General features: G+C 60.7%; 1 protein-coding gene across 4 annotated transcripts in view; it reads right to left on the reverse strand.

The window, feature by feature from the left end:
* Positions 1 to 3,645: 3,645 nt before the first annotated feature.
* The window catches only part of COL5A1 (collagen type V alpha 1 chain), a 177,832-nt gene continuing 165,378 nt past the window's right edge, over positions 3,646 to 16,099 (reverse strand). For 2 of the 4 annotated variants that reach the window (XM_037851098.1, XM_037851097.1), the window contains exons 65-66: positions 12,657 to 12,890; positions 3,646 to 5,971 (exon numbers count right to left, since the gene is read on the reverse strand). In XM_037851098.1, coding sequence (XP_037707026.1) covers positions 5,825 to 5,971; positions 12,657 to 12,890 — 381 coding nt within the window. In that variant the 3' untranslated portion in view covers positions 3,646 to 5,824. Of the gene's footprint in view, positions 5,972 to 12,656; positions 12,891 to 14,733; positions 14,761 to 16,099 lie in introns of those variants that run through there. The other 2 variants (XM_037851096.1, XR_005219102.1) reach the window with 2 other exon arrangements.

Below are 16,099 nucleotides of genomic sequence, written 5' to 3' on the forward strand. Positions count from 1 at the left end.
CACTGGAGTCCTTAAGAGAGCTTAAGAGCTGACACAGACACTGATGCTTAAAGACACTTGGAGATGCAGACAGAAGGATGTTTGAAGATGCTAAGAGATGAAGTCCAGAGTTTGCCTCAGAAAAGCTAAGAGAGGACCCCCAGATGCTTAGAGAGAAATGCCCTGGGAGAACAAGCAAGGATGCACAGGAGCTGAGGGAGAGAAGCTAAGAGAGACAGAAGCCCAGAGACATTTTGGAGAAAGCCATTTTGAAACCAGAACCCGGGAGCAAAGGACCAGCAGACGCCAGCTACATGCCTTCCCAGCTGACAGAGGTGTTCCGGACGCCATCAGCCTTTCTTCAGTGACAGTGTCCTCTTGTTAATGCCTCAGTTTGGACACTTTTCTGGCCTCAGAACTGTACATTTGTGATCTAATAAATCCCCTTTATAAAAGCCAATCCATTTCTGGTACTTTGCGTAACGGCAGCTCGAGCAAACCAGAACAACCCCCAGGAATCCCTCCCCAGGGGAAGCATCTCAGAGCTGACACCCCTCACTGTCCTCCATCTTTTCTCCACCCCCAACCTCTCTCCCGGCCCCCTGAGAAGAGTGGGGACTCTACCCTCGAGATGGGTGTTGGACCAGCTCTTCCAGGCCTGGCCATCCCTTGGCCACCAGCCTGCCAGGGGCTGAGAGATCTGTGGCTTCCAGCCCTTTAGGCCCAGCCAGGCAGGTGGCCCAAGGGAGACAAGTGCCCCACACGCCGTCTGCATTGGGGTGGAGGCAGCTGCTCTATGCAGTTGGGAGGGGGCTCAGCTCTTAGGGGCTGAAGGCCCTGACAGACATGGAGACAGGGGAGGGGGGACTGTCACTGGGACCCAGGAGCCCCTGGTTTACAGGGACAGAGCCCCTGCACCCACCCCAAGCTGCCGTGCATTTAACGCCCCTCTTTGTTCCCAGTCTCTCGGCCACTCCCAGGATGTGCCTGGAAGACAAGGCACTCACCAAGGGTTATCTGACCAAAGGACAGAGTAAGGGGACGGCAGTGGTGTCGCTCCCAGTGCAGTGAGCCTGGGCCAATTCCAGCCCGAGACAGTGACCAATGGCCTGATTTCTCTCTGCTGGGACAGATGTTTCCCTCATCCAGCAAGGACTAGAGCCCCCTGAGGGTGCAAAAGCCAGGACCCAGCCCCGGGAGGGGCGTCCACTCAGAATCCCACCTGAGGCCACCCGGGCGCCCCGAGCCGTGGATGCCTTACTGTGCAGCCGAGCCCGGGCCCCTCCTTGAAGGCTGTCTTGTCTCTGCGCACTTCTCTAGAAGGCCCCGTGGGGGGTGACAAGGTGATGGGGAGCCCCGTGTTCAGACTAGGAAGGCTATGCAGAGAAGTGAGGGGGGCTCCATCTGGCCCCACCCCTCAGGACTCTACCCAGAGGCCCCCCAGCCCCGGCCTCTGCTCTCAGTCGTGTCCCCCGTCCCTGAGCCTCGGGTCCTTTCCAGCCCTGGAGGACAGGCTCTGTGTACCTGCCTCCCGGAGCCTCCCACGGACCAAATGAGGAGGGCACGGGAGGCGGCTTTGTAACCGCAGGGCACTGGGCAGAGGGGAGGGCTCACCCTGGAACTGGAGGGTGGGGGTCACCTTGCCCCTGGGAGCTCCCTGCAGACAGGGTCGTCAGTGTGTCCAGTCCGGCCCAGCCTTTCTTGACCTGTCCTGGAGCGAGACCTGGGAGCAGGGGCCTGCCGGGTGGGGGGCTTCTCACCTGGGTGGGGGCGCTGGTCATGACTGAATGTGAGCCAAAGATGCCCCTCTAGCCCTCCAGGTGCCCGCCTCCCCTGACGCTGCCCCGACTGCATAACCCACCAGGACTGCTGCTAAAAATTGTTAAATTTGTCACTAGGAACTACTTGGCCCAGGTGGGCGGCCAGGTAGAGAGGTGACCCCTAAGGATGTGTGCGAGCCTGGCCCCAGGAATGGGCTTCTGCCTCTGCCCGTCTGTTTCACTGCCTTCTGGGCCCCTCCTGCCCACACCACGGGGCCTGCGTTGGGAGGGCAGCCCTTGGCTTCAGCCCGCACTGCCCGCCATGGGTTCCAGGGCCGCCGGTTCTGGGGAGTCCCTGGCTGCCACCGGCTCAAAAGACTGGGCGGGTGGCTCCTTCTGCAGGCTCGTCCCCACCAGGTTCAGTGCCAGGCACCCCACTGCCCTCTGTGCCTCTCCCTCTCCTGGGTTTACTGCAGCCACCTTCCAACCTGCCCGGAGTCGATGCCACCCCCTTGGCATCAACTCCCAAGGTGTCCTGTCCAATTCTCAGGATGCACCGGGCGCTAACTCAAGGCATTTGGACGTGCCCGTCACACCTTTGAATTGACCTCAGTGTAAGGCAGAGCTTTAACTGGCCCCTGCCCCTCACAGCAGCCTCGATTTTCTCTCATGTGCTGATACTGAGCGGTCCCTGCAGAGACTCTCCCGGCGGCTCTCTCGCAGCCTCCATCCTCCCAGGCCTTCCCAGCTCCCACGCCGGCCTGGGCAAGGCTGCTGGCTTCCAGTTTGTTGTAAAGTAGCGTCCACTCTCGGGTACCAACTCTCTCTAATTCAGGGTAATCTAGGTGGGGCCCTCAAGCCTGAGCCCGCGTCCCAGCCCCCTGGAGGCCTTGTCATAGCAAGGGGCCCCTCCCTCAAAGGGCCTAAGTCACCGGGTCCTGGAGTGGAGCCTGGAATTTGCATTTCTAACAAGGTGAGGCTGCTGCCCCTGCCCCCGGAGACCCCACTTGGAGAACCACTGGTCTAAGTTATGCTGCAGTCACCAACCGCCCCACATACAAGTGGCTTCAAACAAGAAGGTGTTTCTCGCTCGTGCTGCACGGTCAGCGCAGGCTGGCAGGGGTCCCTCCCGCAGCGGCGATGGGCGCCCCGTGGAATGTGGCTGGCTGGTACCTGAGAGGCAGCCACTCCTGCAGCCTGGAGAGAGCCCCGTGGGCCCTGCCAGCCGCCCTGCTTGGCTCCTGGAAGCCGGAGCTGGAGGGCTTTGGGGGACAGCACGCCCCGGGGTCCTGGCTGCCCAGAGTGAGAGGTGAGGCTGCAGGCGCAAAGCCGGGAGTTGGTTTAACTCACCCGGGGAAGCCACATGGGCTGGTGCTGGCCTCGCTCTCACACCATCCCAAGGGACTAGCTGCACCATGGCCAGGCCCATCTTTTTTCTCCGCAAGGAAAGGGCCTTTGAGGGTGACCATGGGCTTTCCTTCCCCCCTTCTGCTGTACCCAGTGTGTGAGCGTCCGGCATGCTGGGACTCTGCTCACACATTGGTTTAGCGCAGAGGAAGGGCCTGGCCACACCCAAGAAGGTATCGCAATCACGTTTGTTTAAGGTGGAAACAATAAACTTGATTTATTAAAAAAAACTATGACAGTCATTCCTTTGTTACACAGGTTTAAAATATTTTAAAATACCCTTTCTTCCCCCCCTGGGCAGTTACAGTTAAAATCAATGACATGTGTACTGGGTTTTTAGGAAATGCACAAAGTGTCATTCGGCATTCTATTTTAAAGGGCCTGATATCCTAGAATCTTTATCATAGGTTTCTGTTTATTGTTTTTGTTTTTATTTTTTCAACATTTGTCCAGTTTTATATATTAGGAGAAAAAAATAAAATTCCACCAAAAGAATTTCTGCAAATATAAGAAGTAATTTTATTGCAATACACTGTAGCTAAGGCAGTCTGGGGAGAACGGGACAAGTTTTGAACTTCAAAACAAATTACAACGACTTCGACGGGGCCGACAGGGGGAGCAGATGACAGAGTAAAGACCAGTGAGGCGTGGCGGAAACTGTAACCAAATCACATGACCTAGACCGGCTCCTCGGGCGCCGCGCGGCCGCCACGGCTCTCCTTCCCAGGAGATGGACACACACGGGGCTGGACACGGCCGGTGTTCTGCGCTCGAAGGAATCTCAGACTTTTCTTTGGCAAGTGCAAGACTTGCTTCGTTCAGACCTTCAGGGAAGGGTGGCGATGGTTCACTCCCGGGGGGCCCAGCGGTGGTTTCTGAAGCCGGGACCGCCGTCTGAGGAGGGCGCGGTGGGCAGAGGACAGCACCAAAGTGGCGCAGGCCCGACGTGCTTTCCCAGCTCGGAAGGAGGTGACTTTTCACAGTGAGGGAGCGCGTTTCCTCGCAGGCCCCCGGGGTCCTCCGGCCCTCGGAAGGCGCCCCCCGCCCAGGGACCGAGGAGAAGGCAGCTGTGCCGGGCACTGAGCTCCAGGGCTGCTGGAACCCGAGCCCTGGGACATTTGCAGATGGAAATCCAAATTGTTTAGGTGGGCAGGAAGAGCTCCCGGCAGCCCCGGGAGGCTCGGAGTTGGTTGCACACGTCTGTCTGCCGGGGCTGCGTTGACGGCAGCCCAGCTGAGACCACCCAGGGGACAGCTCGACAGTCTCAATTCAGTTCTTGGAACAAACGAAAAATTAGCACCACAAACACTCGGCAACGGAGCACAATCTGCTTGCACACCAGACACAACCCAGGAAGTCTGCTCACTTGGCGTGTGTGCCCTTGAGCCGAGGCGGCACCACCCCGTACCCCATGATCGGGGGCAGCCAGATCCCCGAGCACCACCTGGCCGGTGGCTCCCGCACACCGCGACGGGGAAGGGGCCGTGCACCCATCTCAGCGACCTTGGCAAAAACTCAGGGTGGAGGCAAAGGCCACCAGGATGGAATGGGCTGGGAGAATGAGGAAGGCCAGGTTTCCCCAGTGCGGCCTTCGAGAGGTCTTACAACAGATAGCACCACGAGAGGAGTGTAAAAAGAAGCACCAATTTTCATTGAATTATCATCTATAGAAATGTGGTTTCCCTGCCCCGGGCATCCTCCCATCAGCCTCTGCAGGAAGAAAGGTGGGAAAAGGAAGCAATTAAAATTAATTTAAGCCTGCATTTTCATCTAAGTGTGGGGAGGAAAGGCAAAGTATAAATTTGGTGGGGATTTTTTTTTCTCCCCATTAAAAAAAAAAAAAAAAAATTCCAGAGCAAATCAAAACTTGTCCGAGAAGGCTCGCAGGCAGCTGCTTTTTCAACGGCAGCCTGAATCTTGCTGCCCCGGGGTGGGGTGGGGAGGTAGGGGGTGTTTCCAAATTATTGCACGTTCTTGATCAGGGTGGGGGTGGGGTCCCCGTCTCTGAAGGGAACCGGACTGCGGTGCCGAACGCACACCTTCCACCATGCGCCCCGGGAGCCTGGGACTGAAAGTCAAGGACACTGAACATTTACAACACTACAATACAAATATTTACTTAAAACTCACGAAAACATAAGCACCTGTGACCCCTCAGGAAGGCACATGTGGGGTGACATTTGGCTCCACATGGATCGCGTGGAGGGCTGTTAAAAACGGAGGCTCTGGCTGCGGCGGGATGACCTTTGCAAGGCCCGCCTGGAACGCTCTTTGAAGGTCAGGGGAAACACATATCTTCAAGTTGAATTAAAAGAGCAAGGATGTCCAAATACTGCAGCCTCCCCTGCGAGCGGTCCCCGAGGGCAGCGGGTCGAGCTCGGCGGTAGGGAGCACGGCCTGTGGCATGCGGGGCGGCCGGGCCCGAGGAGGTGGCACGGGGGCTCCCTGAGCGCGGCCCCCCGAGGCTGGGATGCGTCTAGGTCATGTGATTTGGCTCCGGTCGGGGGACACGGCTCTCTCCCGTTGCTCTCCCGCGTTTGGGGTCCGGGCCGGGGGCGCCGGGCGCAGCTGAAGTCGGGCGAGAGGGGCGGGAACCTTCACGGTCGGGGTTGGGATGTGCACGCCGCTCGCGAGCGCGGCCTGAGGTTACGCGTTGCTCACCGGCCGCTCCGTTGCCTCTAGCCCATGAAGCAGGCCGGCCCCACTTCAAACCCAAATTTTTGTGACGCTTCACCGAAGTCATTGAACATGATGTCCACGATGGGCACCTGCTCCACTTTGGGGGTGTCGATCTCGAGGACGGTCTTCTGATAGCCTTTCTTGGTCTAGGGGTGAGAGGGGGGAGAGATGGACGCTGGTGAGGGCAGTGGGCTCTGGGGTCGGCCGGTCACCAAAGGGGTCGTGTCCTGCTTTCATGCACCTGGGTTTCTGCCCACAGTGTGACCTCTGGAGTGGCCAGGGGTTTGGGAGGAGGGGCTGAGGGGCACTGGGGCCCGGCTCCCTTCCCTCCCATCTCCTCTGGCTTGACCACGGTGGGGTCTGGCTACAGAATGAGCAGGGCCTGGTACAGAAAGAAAATATGGGGCCCCTCGTTCAAACACCACGGAGAATTACAAGGGCATCTGACCAAGAGCGAGTCCCTTCTGGGGACCCCTGCTCAGCCAAACACCCTGCCCTTGGCATCCACCCGTAGCCTGGAACCCACCCAGGGGTAAGAGGACGCCACATTCACACGCAGGAAGTAGAGGGAACCTGCAAAACCACCCGGTCCAGGGACAACTGGGTAAACTGAGGCACAGAGAGAGACAGTGCCAACAGAGCGAGATGGTCAGGGCCGACCCTCCCAAGAGCATCTGTTCAATCCCCACAGACACCCCACGTCACCCTTGGCACAAGCCCCAGGTATGGAGCAGGAACTCGGCCGAGCCCTCCCCTCTGTCTGCTAGGCCACGACCCCAAGAACGGAGGGAGTGAAGGTGAAAGTGAGTGCTGGTCTGGAACGGCCCCCAGACCCACTCAGAGCATCCAGGACACCTGTCAGTGAGGCCAATTCGACCCTGCCTTAACCGTCAACATCCCTTAAGACGAAGGCCCCTCACCCACTGCCCACCTGTCCCAAGTGGCAGCTCACTGCAGCCTCTGAAGGACACCAGAGCTGGACCTCCTGCGGGCTCTGCCCCGGGCAGGTCTCCCCCCACACCCAGCTCAGCCCACTGCAGAAGCTGCCCAAGGGGAAAGCACAGAGGGGCCAGCCAGGGGACCCCTGCAGGGACAGTGTCACCTGGAGAAGCAGCCCAGCAGAGAGGGGTCACCAGCCCAGACCCCAGGACCAGAGCCCCCGACATCCAGCCCTGACCAGTGACGGGGCCGTGGGACAACGGCTCAACCACTCGGGGCCCCACCCCCCACACTCAGGACAGGGTGGATGGCGGGGTGTCCCTCTGGGAGGGAGGGCTGTGTGGACTCCCCGAGACAGCCTCATCGGGCCCCTGGAACCGTGCACAGCAGGGAGAAGACTCATGGGTGTGACCTGTCGGGAAGACACCTGCACTCTGGGGAAGCTGCTAGCAAGAGGTCCCAGGAGGCCAGTCCCCCGGTCCTTGCCCCCAGGTGGCCCCCGCACCATCCTGGACTCTGTCTGCGTGGCCGGTGGGAATTGGCAGACACCGGGCCGCGGCACTTCCGAGCTGAGGTTATAAAAGGCCCCGCTGCTTCGTTCTGGGCTCGCCTGGATCATGCACCCTGACCCCGTCGGGGGCAGCCCCAGGGAGAGGCCCACGTGGCGGGGGAACGGAGCTGCCCTCCAGCAGACCCCACCCCCCAGCAAACTCACAGGCAGCCCCGGGCCAGAACCACCCGGCTGGACGCTCCCGGGCTCCTGACCCTCAGGGACCGAGTGAGGGAAGAAGGGCTTGTGGTTTTGAGCTGCTTCGTTTTGAGGGGGTTTGTTACACAGCAATACAAAACCAATACACTCAGTCTTCTCAACTGTCCGCTGGGCAGACCAGCTTCCTAGAGGTGAGAATGGAACGAAACCTTATCTGCCAAGCACTCGTGGCCCTGCCACTTGGTGCACCTGGAGAGCAAGGCCTGAGGGGCTGGCTGAGGTCTCATAAGGGTTTCCTGACTTCCCCTCTGCATTCCCACTCACCTCCTACACCTCGGCCCCAGCCTTGATAAGAAACACTCCCCCCCTCACTGGGGTGGGGTCAGGATGCAGACACGTTAAAGCTGGAATCTGGACTTCAGGGCCAATGTGGATTCTCGAGGGCGTGCGTTAACACTGCACAGCTCTGACTCGTCCCAGGGCTTTCGATCTGATCGGTCTGGGGTGCGGTTCAGAATCTGCATTTTTACTGGGCTCTTCGGACAATTCTGATAGGTGTGGCTCGCTGGCCATCCTGGGTCCCTTTGGGAGGGTGGCCAAGGGGGGCTGGGACTCCCAGCCCATGGCACCATGGACGCCAGTGGCCCCAGGCTGTGTAGACTCTCAGGGGACACCAACACCTGTGGCTGACCTGGCCAAGCAAACGCCAGTGCCTGGGGCCTCAGGTCCACCTAATGGGGTGCCACTCTCTATTTCCATCACACCCCTGGGGCTGCTGGGCAGGCAGGGGTGGGCAGTGGGGTGGGCAGTGGGGACTGGACCACGTCCCTGGAGCCTGGGGGCCCCAGGCCTTGTGACCCTTGGGACAGACAACCCCCTTGCCCGTCCCTCACCCAGGCCAGTGAGGAGGGCCCCGGGAATGCTCTGCCCTTCAACTCAGTCTCTCTTGGCCTCAGCCCTCTCACCTGGCCCGACCTACAGTCCAGCAGGGCATCACCTGCGAGGGGCCGACCAGGCCTTGATGGGCCGCTGGAAGGCAAGGCCATCCTGGAAGCCCTGGGAGCTGGGCTACAGGCAGCCTGAAGCCCACCCCAGCCAGAGAGCCGAGCGGCACGGCCCCTTCCTCCACCCCCTGGAGGGCAGGCCGGCAGGCTTCCTGGAGGCAGCATCTCTCTCCTTCCCCACCCAGGGGAGGGACCGTGCTGGCAGGTGACCACATCTGGACTCACATACAGGGTCCCGCCGCCCGAATTATCAGAGCACCTGGAGAGGGGCGCATTTAAAGCCAAGCAAGCCCGCCTGCTGCTCCCCGCCCCTGCCCCCGCCCTTCCACAGGCATAAATCACCATCACTGGGAGTAAAGGCCCCCTGGGCGCACACAAAGCTGCACCGACAACAGGATTTACGGGGCGTGGACTCGCGGGCCCTCCTGCCAGGTTATTTGTGCCTCTCCACAGGGCTGTGGCCGCACATCCAAATGTCACCTGCGATTTCTTTGGCCGTTATCTCGACCTGAATCAAGCCAGGCTCTGGGGGCCGAGGCCTCTACAGGGGCCCCATGATGGAATGGAGGGACGTGACTTTTCAAAAACCACGGCTCAACTTTCCAGGGGCTCACGGTGGGCAGAGAGCATGTGGCTCCCTCAGATGCCCCCGCTCCCCATCCCCGTGCTATGGCGAGAACTGGGGGGTCCCGTCCACCAGAGTCCCCTTTCCAGCTGCCCACGGAGAAGGTTGTGCCCCTCAGCTGGGCTCGTCTCCCCACCTTTCCGAGGAGAGCATCTCTTCTTTCTGGAAGAAAAATGCTCGGGGAAAGGAGCTGCCGCCTCTTAGTGCCCTGCTTGGCTGTTCCAGTGACTGTGTCTGGAGATGCCCGAGGGGTCGTCACACTCAGAAACAACTGCTACAGGATGAGCCGAGAGACAGAAGCACTCGGTTCTCTCTCCAGCAGCCTTGCGGAAAGGGAGGGAACCAGACCATGCGATTTTCTCCTAGAGGAGGGCGTGGCTTGGGATGCGACTGCATTTGGATGTCAGCTACGGGGTCCTGGGTCCCTGGGTCATGGCACCTGTTTGTGAGCCGCGTCGGCTCCTTTGACTACATGGTAGAGACTGGGGAGCAGGTGGCAGGTGAAGTTGCTCACATTTCTTCAGACCTTTGACTGTTTTTGTTTCAAAGAGCGATGCCCCACCGGGGGCAAAAATTTTCAGCTGTCACATCTGGGCAAGGGGTGACACTGGCATCTGGTGAGTAGAGACCACAGGTGCTGCAGAACATCTTACAATGCCCAACACGGCCCCATGGCATGGAATTATGCAGCCCCAAATGCCAACAGAGCCGAGGACGGAAAACCCTGGTATAGACCCAGGTTTCCTCTGCATGGCTTAGAGCAGCACTAAGAAGGATGGGTGGGAACTACAGGCAAGAAGATTTTAGCTCAGTTAGTGGAAGACCTTCCTAACACTGGGACAGCAACCATGACCTGGGCTGCCTTGGAGGTAGTGAGCTCCCTGTCAGTGGAGGCAATCGAGCTGCAGCTATCTCAGGAAGGCGCTGTGGTGGGAAGAATGCTGGAGTATGATTTGGGAGACTCAGCTCCAGCTCACCATGCCCTAAAGGACTGTAGGCAAGTCCTGGTACCCTGTAGGTTTCGGGTCCCACCTCTGTAGAGTGAAGAGCCACCTCAGCGGTTCTGGCCCGGAAGTGGGGGTGGAGGCTGGAGATGCTGAATGCCCTGAAGTGCCTGACTGTCCTGCACAAACCTCAGGCTGCCCTGCCCCAGGTGCTGACAGCACCTCCACTTCAGCAGGAGAAACTGGGCAAGGGGTAGGAGGATTCTTTGTGGAATTAAGGAGGATTCGAGCTGGGACTCCCATTCTGGGATGCAGGCAGAACCAGGAAGCTTCCTTGCTGGAACCTTCTCGAACCTTCCAGTTTTGCTGTTGGAATGAGAGGGTTGGGTGCTTCTAGAGGAAGAGGAGTGTGGGAAAAACTGGATCTTCCCAGGGAGTTCTCGGGGTGGTGAGGGGTCCGTGGGCCCTTCCGTGATCAGTGCTCCTTCCTCTCTTCCAGAAAACCAGTCTGCTTCCTTCTACCAGATGACACGCCCCGGGTCAAGTCGAGGGTTCCCCTTTTTGCCCTGGCAGCCAGGAAGCTCACAGCCAAACTCCAGGCTCTGTGCCCAGGCCCCCTGCTCCTTGCTTTCTCCTTCACTGCTTTACGCCTGGGCACCCACACTATCTAAAACAGGAACGGGGACTGTGGATTCAGCTGGGGCTTTTGGGGCATTGAGCACAGCTCCTAGCTCTTTTTATGTCTAATTTAATGTGCTTCTTGAACAACCCTGTGATGAAGTTGACTTGCCAGGGGGAGGCAGAGATGGGGTATTTGCACTCTCTGCAGAGCAGGAGAAGAGAGTGGGTCAGACGGGTGAGGTCCCCTCAGGTTCATGGAGACCCTTCCCCAGAGAAAACGATCCCTTTGCTAGTAAATGGGACATGCTCCCATGCATTCCACGGTTGGATTGGAAAGAACGACCTCAGCCAACCCCAGAGGGCAGCAACAGGGAGGAGAGGCCCCGGCGGACGCTCTTGCCCCCTTGCCACGTGCTTGCCCTTTAACCCTCGAAGTGGGACACGATGTACTTTTTGTTGGGGCTCTAGAGGGAATCTGGGCCTGCCCGGGCCGAGTCTGCACTCAGTCCTAAGCCGCCTGCCGCTGTCCCCACCTGTGACGCCATCCCATAAGCCCTGGGCCTGGACCCCACGGCCCCGGAACCCCTCGGCGGACGCCAGGGGAGAGCCCTCAGTTTCCAAGCCCACCTCTGCAAGACGGAGAGGACCGTCGGCGGGGAAAGTGGACGCAGCCACAGCAGGCAGGGAGGACACAGCCCGCAGCCGGGATGGGCGAGCGCTCACTCCGTGCACTCGGGGTGGCCCGGAGCTCATAGACGCCTTTCCTGGGCCTCAGGCCATGCTGTGCTGCGCTTCTGACAAAGTCACCATCTCTGTTCCGATAGTTGGGTGTCAGCCACAAGAGGCCTGGACTGGGGTCTCTGACTCAGGGTCACTCGATGGATATGTGACCCTGAAATCCATGGGAGGGGGAGGACACGGCGAGGAAGAGCCTGGCTGAGCTTCGAGAGGCCCACCACGGGGCCCCCAGCCACAGCGCACCCGAGGAAGGCACCACGCAGAGCCCCCGAACCTGGGGGTGGGGCAGACGGAAGGTGGTGCCAGGGTCAACGTGAAGGGGACACATGAGCCCGTCCCAGGCAGGAGCTGGCCTGGGGGATTTGACAGCACCACTTGCGCCCTCGCAGAAGAGAGTGGGGTCTGACATCGGGTGCCACAGCGAGGCCCACAGTCCAAGCCTCCCAGCCAGCCCTACCCACAGCTGCTCAAAAGGCCATAGGGGGGACCCTGGGCCCTGCTGCACAGCTGCATCCTCAACACCTCCCGGGGCCGTGCAGACGGAGCCCCTCAGTGTGGTCCCGGGCAGCAGAACCCTGGCAGGGGACTCGAGCCTCACTCTGGTAGACACAGACCTGCAGGCTGGGGTTCGAACGCCAAGTCCAGCTCAGACTTGCTGAGTGGCCTTGAGCAAGCCTGTCCCTCTCTGGGCCTCTCCCTGCTCACAGCGGAGGTGGGGAGGGTGGGAAATGACCCGTGAGCAAGACCTAACGTGGGCCTGGGGCTCTCCTGAGAGCTGACTGGCAGCCACTGTGCCCCAGCGCTAACAGTCTACGAAGCGTTCCTCAAAGCCTTCCGGACGCTCCCTGAGAACACCTAAGGACAGGGACTCTGAGCTCCAAACTGGACTAGCAACCCATGGGTCTTCGGTTCTACGCTCCATGACACACCGAGGGAGGGGGCAAGGGACCCAGGCCCCCGGCTTCTCACGTCAGGCCTCAGATCTCCTTTCCCAGCCTGTGGCATGGACGGCTGCTTCTGGAAGCTCGGCCAGGCTTGGGGGTTCCAGGCCTTTGGCAGTGGCCGGGCTACTTGGGTTAGGCACACCCTGGGACCAGCCAGCCGGCAGGGCCCTCGTCATCCCCCCAGCTCGTCGTAGCCCAGGAACGGGCATGCAGCAGGCGCCTAATAAAGTGTGGTGGGTGAATGACAGAACCGAGGGGGGCACTGACGAGTGGCCCCGCCCCCCGCCTGGGGCCCACGGACACTCACAGCACAGCCGTCCACCAGGGCGCGGATGTAGGGGTTGTTGTCGTAGGACATTTCCTCGTCGTTGGAGCCCAGGAAGCGGATGGCCTTGTCGTAGCTGCCCGTGGCGGCGTCCTGCCAGGCCACCGACTGGTAGCAGTTGTAGGTGACGTTCTGATGGGCAGAGGCGCTCAGCAGCCGCAGGAAGGTCATCTGGACCACGCCCACCGGGTTGGCATCGGCGTCCACGTAGGAGAGCTGCAGGGCGGGGACAGGAGGGTGGGGGCTCAGCTTGGCACGGAGGACGGGGGACACGCCGTGCCAACAGCATCCCCTGCCCGCATCGCCCTGGGCTGCACAAGGATGAGCCATCCCCGAGCTCCTCTGGAGCATGAGCCCCACCAAGGCCCTGCCTGGAAACGCTCTGCCCTGGTTCCCAGAGGCCAGTGCCACCAGCTGTGGCAGCTCTTAGGAACCATCTCCTGCAGGGACTAGAACGACCCACCCATTCCCCTGCGCCTGGCTGGCTCCCACTCATCCTCCCCAGGCCTCGGCTGCTGGGTCACCTCTTCCAGGAAGCCCATCTTGACCCCTAGCCCCACCAGAGTTAGGTGCTCCTGCACCAGAGGCCCTGCCCCACGGGTGCTGCGACCCTTTGCCTTGTTTGTGCATCTGTCTCCCCTTCAAGATTCTAAGCCCCCAAAGGGCAGGCAGGGTGCCTCTCTGTGGGCTACAGGGCCCCCAGCTCCTGCTGCTGTCCCTGGAGAAGTGCTGCCCACTCCCAAAGATGCAGGCTGGGGTCTCCTGGAGTAGGGGCCTGCCTAAGGCTGCCCCTGACCTCTCCCCTTGGCTCCCTCCGCCCCCTCCTGCTGGGCTGCACTTCCTTCTGCCCCTCGGGCAGCTCAGAGCTCTCCCTTTGGCCTCGGCCTTTCTGCAGCCTGCAGCGTGGCCCACCCTGCTGGGAGGCGCCAACCCCTGCTCGTTCTTTGGGTCACAGCCCAGGAGAGCCCCATATAGGAGACCCAGTCCTGAGAGCCAGCTTGGGCCCCCTTTCTGCCCCCAGCTCTCCCCGAGTGCCCTGCACCAGTTCTGGCCTCCCTGCGGTGTCGAAGGTGCCCGCGGCCTGGCGTGTGGCCTTCCACGGCCTACCCCAGCCCTGCTCCTTCACTGTATATTGGTAAATGCCAAGCCACCTGCCAGGCACCAAAATGTACCAGGCCCTGCAGACCGGGGGCAGAAGGCTTCAGGGGGTGGCGCAAGGGCTGGGGCAACCAGGGTGCACTCCAGGAGGACAGGGGTGGGGCTCAAAGCCACCCCACGGTGAGACTGCATCTGGCACGGCCAATCAGAAAAGGCCTTTGCCCTCCTTTTCCTGCAGAAGTGGGGTCCTGGGGGGTGGCAGAGGGGGCGCCCCACCTGCCTGGTGTGGCCCACTGCTGGGCGGGGGCAGCACGGGCACCCAGGCCTGATGACGTGTGCTCAGGACGGGACATTAGAGGAGGCCGATGTACCAGTTACCCAGCAAGTTCAAGGTGGAAAGCTGCATATTTAAAACCCTTCAGCTCCACCAGGTGCCAGGGCCGGGACAGGGAGCCCAGACAAATGAATTTCAATTTCTGCATCTCTTTTGCAAATGCAAGCTTTCTGCAAAGGTTGACAGGGGCTGGGATGTGGATGGTTCCTCAGTTCCCTAGAAGCCCCTATCTGTGGGAAAGGCCACGCTGCTCACAGACAAGAGCTCCGTGGCATCCGGAAATAAACCAGATGGATGTCTGTCAGGGCCTGGCATGGCAGGTCCCATCCCTCACCAGCTGCCCCCACCACCCTTGATCTGCTGCTGACCCTGCACCCGCCCCACCCCGAAACAACGGCCCCATGCAGAGAGGACTCAAACCAGCATTGGCTCGAGAGGACGTCGGGGTGGACATGTCTTACGACCCACTTTTTCTAGACAATCAGTGAGCCTGGGGATCCTGCTCGGCCCCACCCAGGCAGTGAGGACACACTGTGGCCCCAAAGCTTTCCGGCAAACTCCACGCCCCTGGACGCAGCAACGGCAAACCTCACGGGTGGACCCTGAGGAGGAAAACTGAGTACTGACCGCAAGTCCAGGTGCCGCCAGGAGCTCCTTCGGAGAGGAAAGGTGACCGACTCACAAAGGCCACATGCCCGGGGGAGGCCAGCAGGGTGCCCCACACAGAAGGACCTGAGCCCTGAGCACTGACCGGGCCCGGCTGGGCCCCCTGAATCCCGGAGGGAGCCCCTGCTCTCCCGGTGGGCACCCTCCTCACAGGCTGGCTGGGCAGCCCGGCCCAGGTAGAGCATCTGTGTCTCTGAGAAGAGGACATGGCTCACCTCTTCTACCACCAAGGCTGTTCCGAGAGCTAGAAGCCACGCGGCGGTGAGTTCCCAAAGACAAGCCGGTGTTTTCCCCAGACCAGCCCTGCACCTCCACCCTTTGCCAAGTGTTGGCCAAAATGGGCCGAAAGGAGGTGGGCTCGTGGAACCACTAGCTGAAATGGGTGTCAGAGCTGTCCACTCAGAGCGAGGCTCTGGAGGGTGGCTGGCGCTCCCTGGGGACGGAGAGTGTCATGTGCAGGGAGGCAGCAGGACCCAGCACAGACGGCAGCCATGAAGACTGCCCAGTGGCCCCGGCTCCCCCGGCAGGGGCCGCGTCACCCCCTTGGCTGCTCCTTCCCCAGCTGGTCCCCTGTGCCCACCCAGCTCGGGCCTCCCCAGTCTCTGAGTGTGCATCCACATCAGGTCCTTCTGTGTGTGCCGGAAGAGAGCACAGAAGAGGTGGAGAGGAGGAAAACCAGAGGAGGAGGAGGACACGTGCTCCCGCGAGTCACGGCAAGGAGGGAGAACAGAAAACCTCCAAAACCGTGGCCCGGGTGGGCCAGGCCTGAGGAGGGCTGGAGAGGAGCTGATGGGACTTGGAAGTCCACGACAACAAGGGCAGGAGAGGTTAATAATTAGCACCGAAGGGCTTCAAGCTTGAGGGCGAGGGCCGTCAGGGGTGCGGACAGCCCACAGGCTGGCGGCAAGCTGCTGCTATTTGAAATCTTGGGGGAAACCTGGGCAGTCTCGGGCATGTGACCCCCGAGCCCAGGCAGGGGGGCAGGCAGTCGGGACTGGGGTTGGGGTGAGGATGGGCGGCTGATGGTGAGCTCACGTCATGGACCCACCAGCCGCTCCTGGGTGAGCAAGAAGCTTCTTGCAGGGCCATCGGCAGGGGGGGGGACACCCAGGTCTGAGAAGGAGTGGGGAGGGCGCCTGGGCTCTGAGGGGCCCACTCTGGGCACTTGGACCTTTACATGGCTGGGAGGAGATGCGGAACCTCGTGCGTCATTCTAGAAAGGGTCCAACTCAAACTCCTGAGGTGCCCGAGGGATGTGCTCTGGGGCCCGGAAGCAGCCACTGGCCTCACACAGATAAACCCACCAGCTCTCAGTCTCCGGACTGGC

The sequence above is a fragment of the Choloepus didactylus genome, chromosome 10 (genome assembly GCF_015220235.1).
Source record: "Choloepus didactylus isolate mChoDid1 chromosome 10, mChoDid1.pri, whole genome shotgun sequence".
NCBI classification, from domain to species: Eukaryota; Metazoa; Chordata; class Mammalia; order Pilosa; family Megalonychidae; genus Choloepus; species Choloepus didactylus.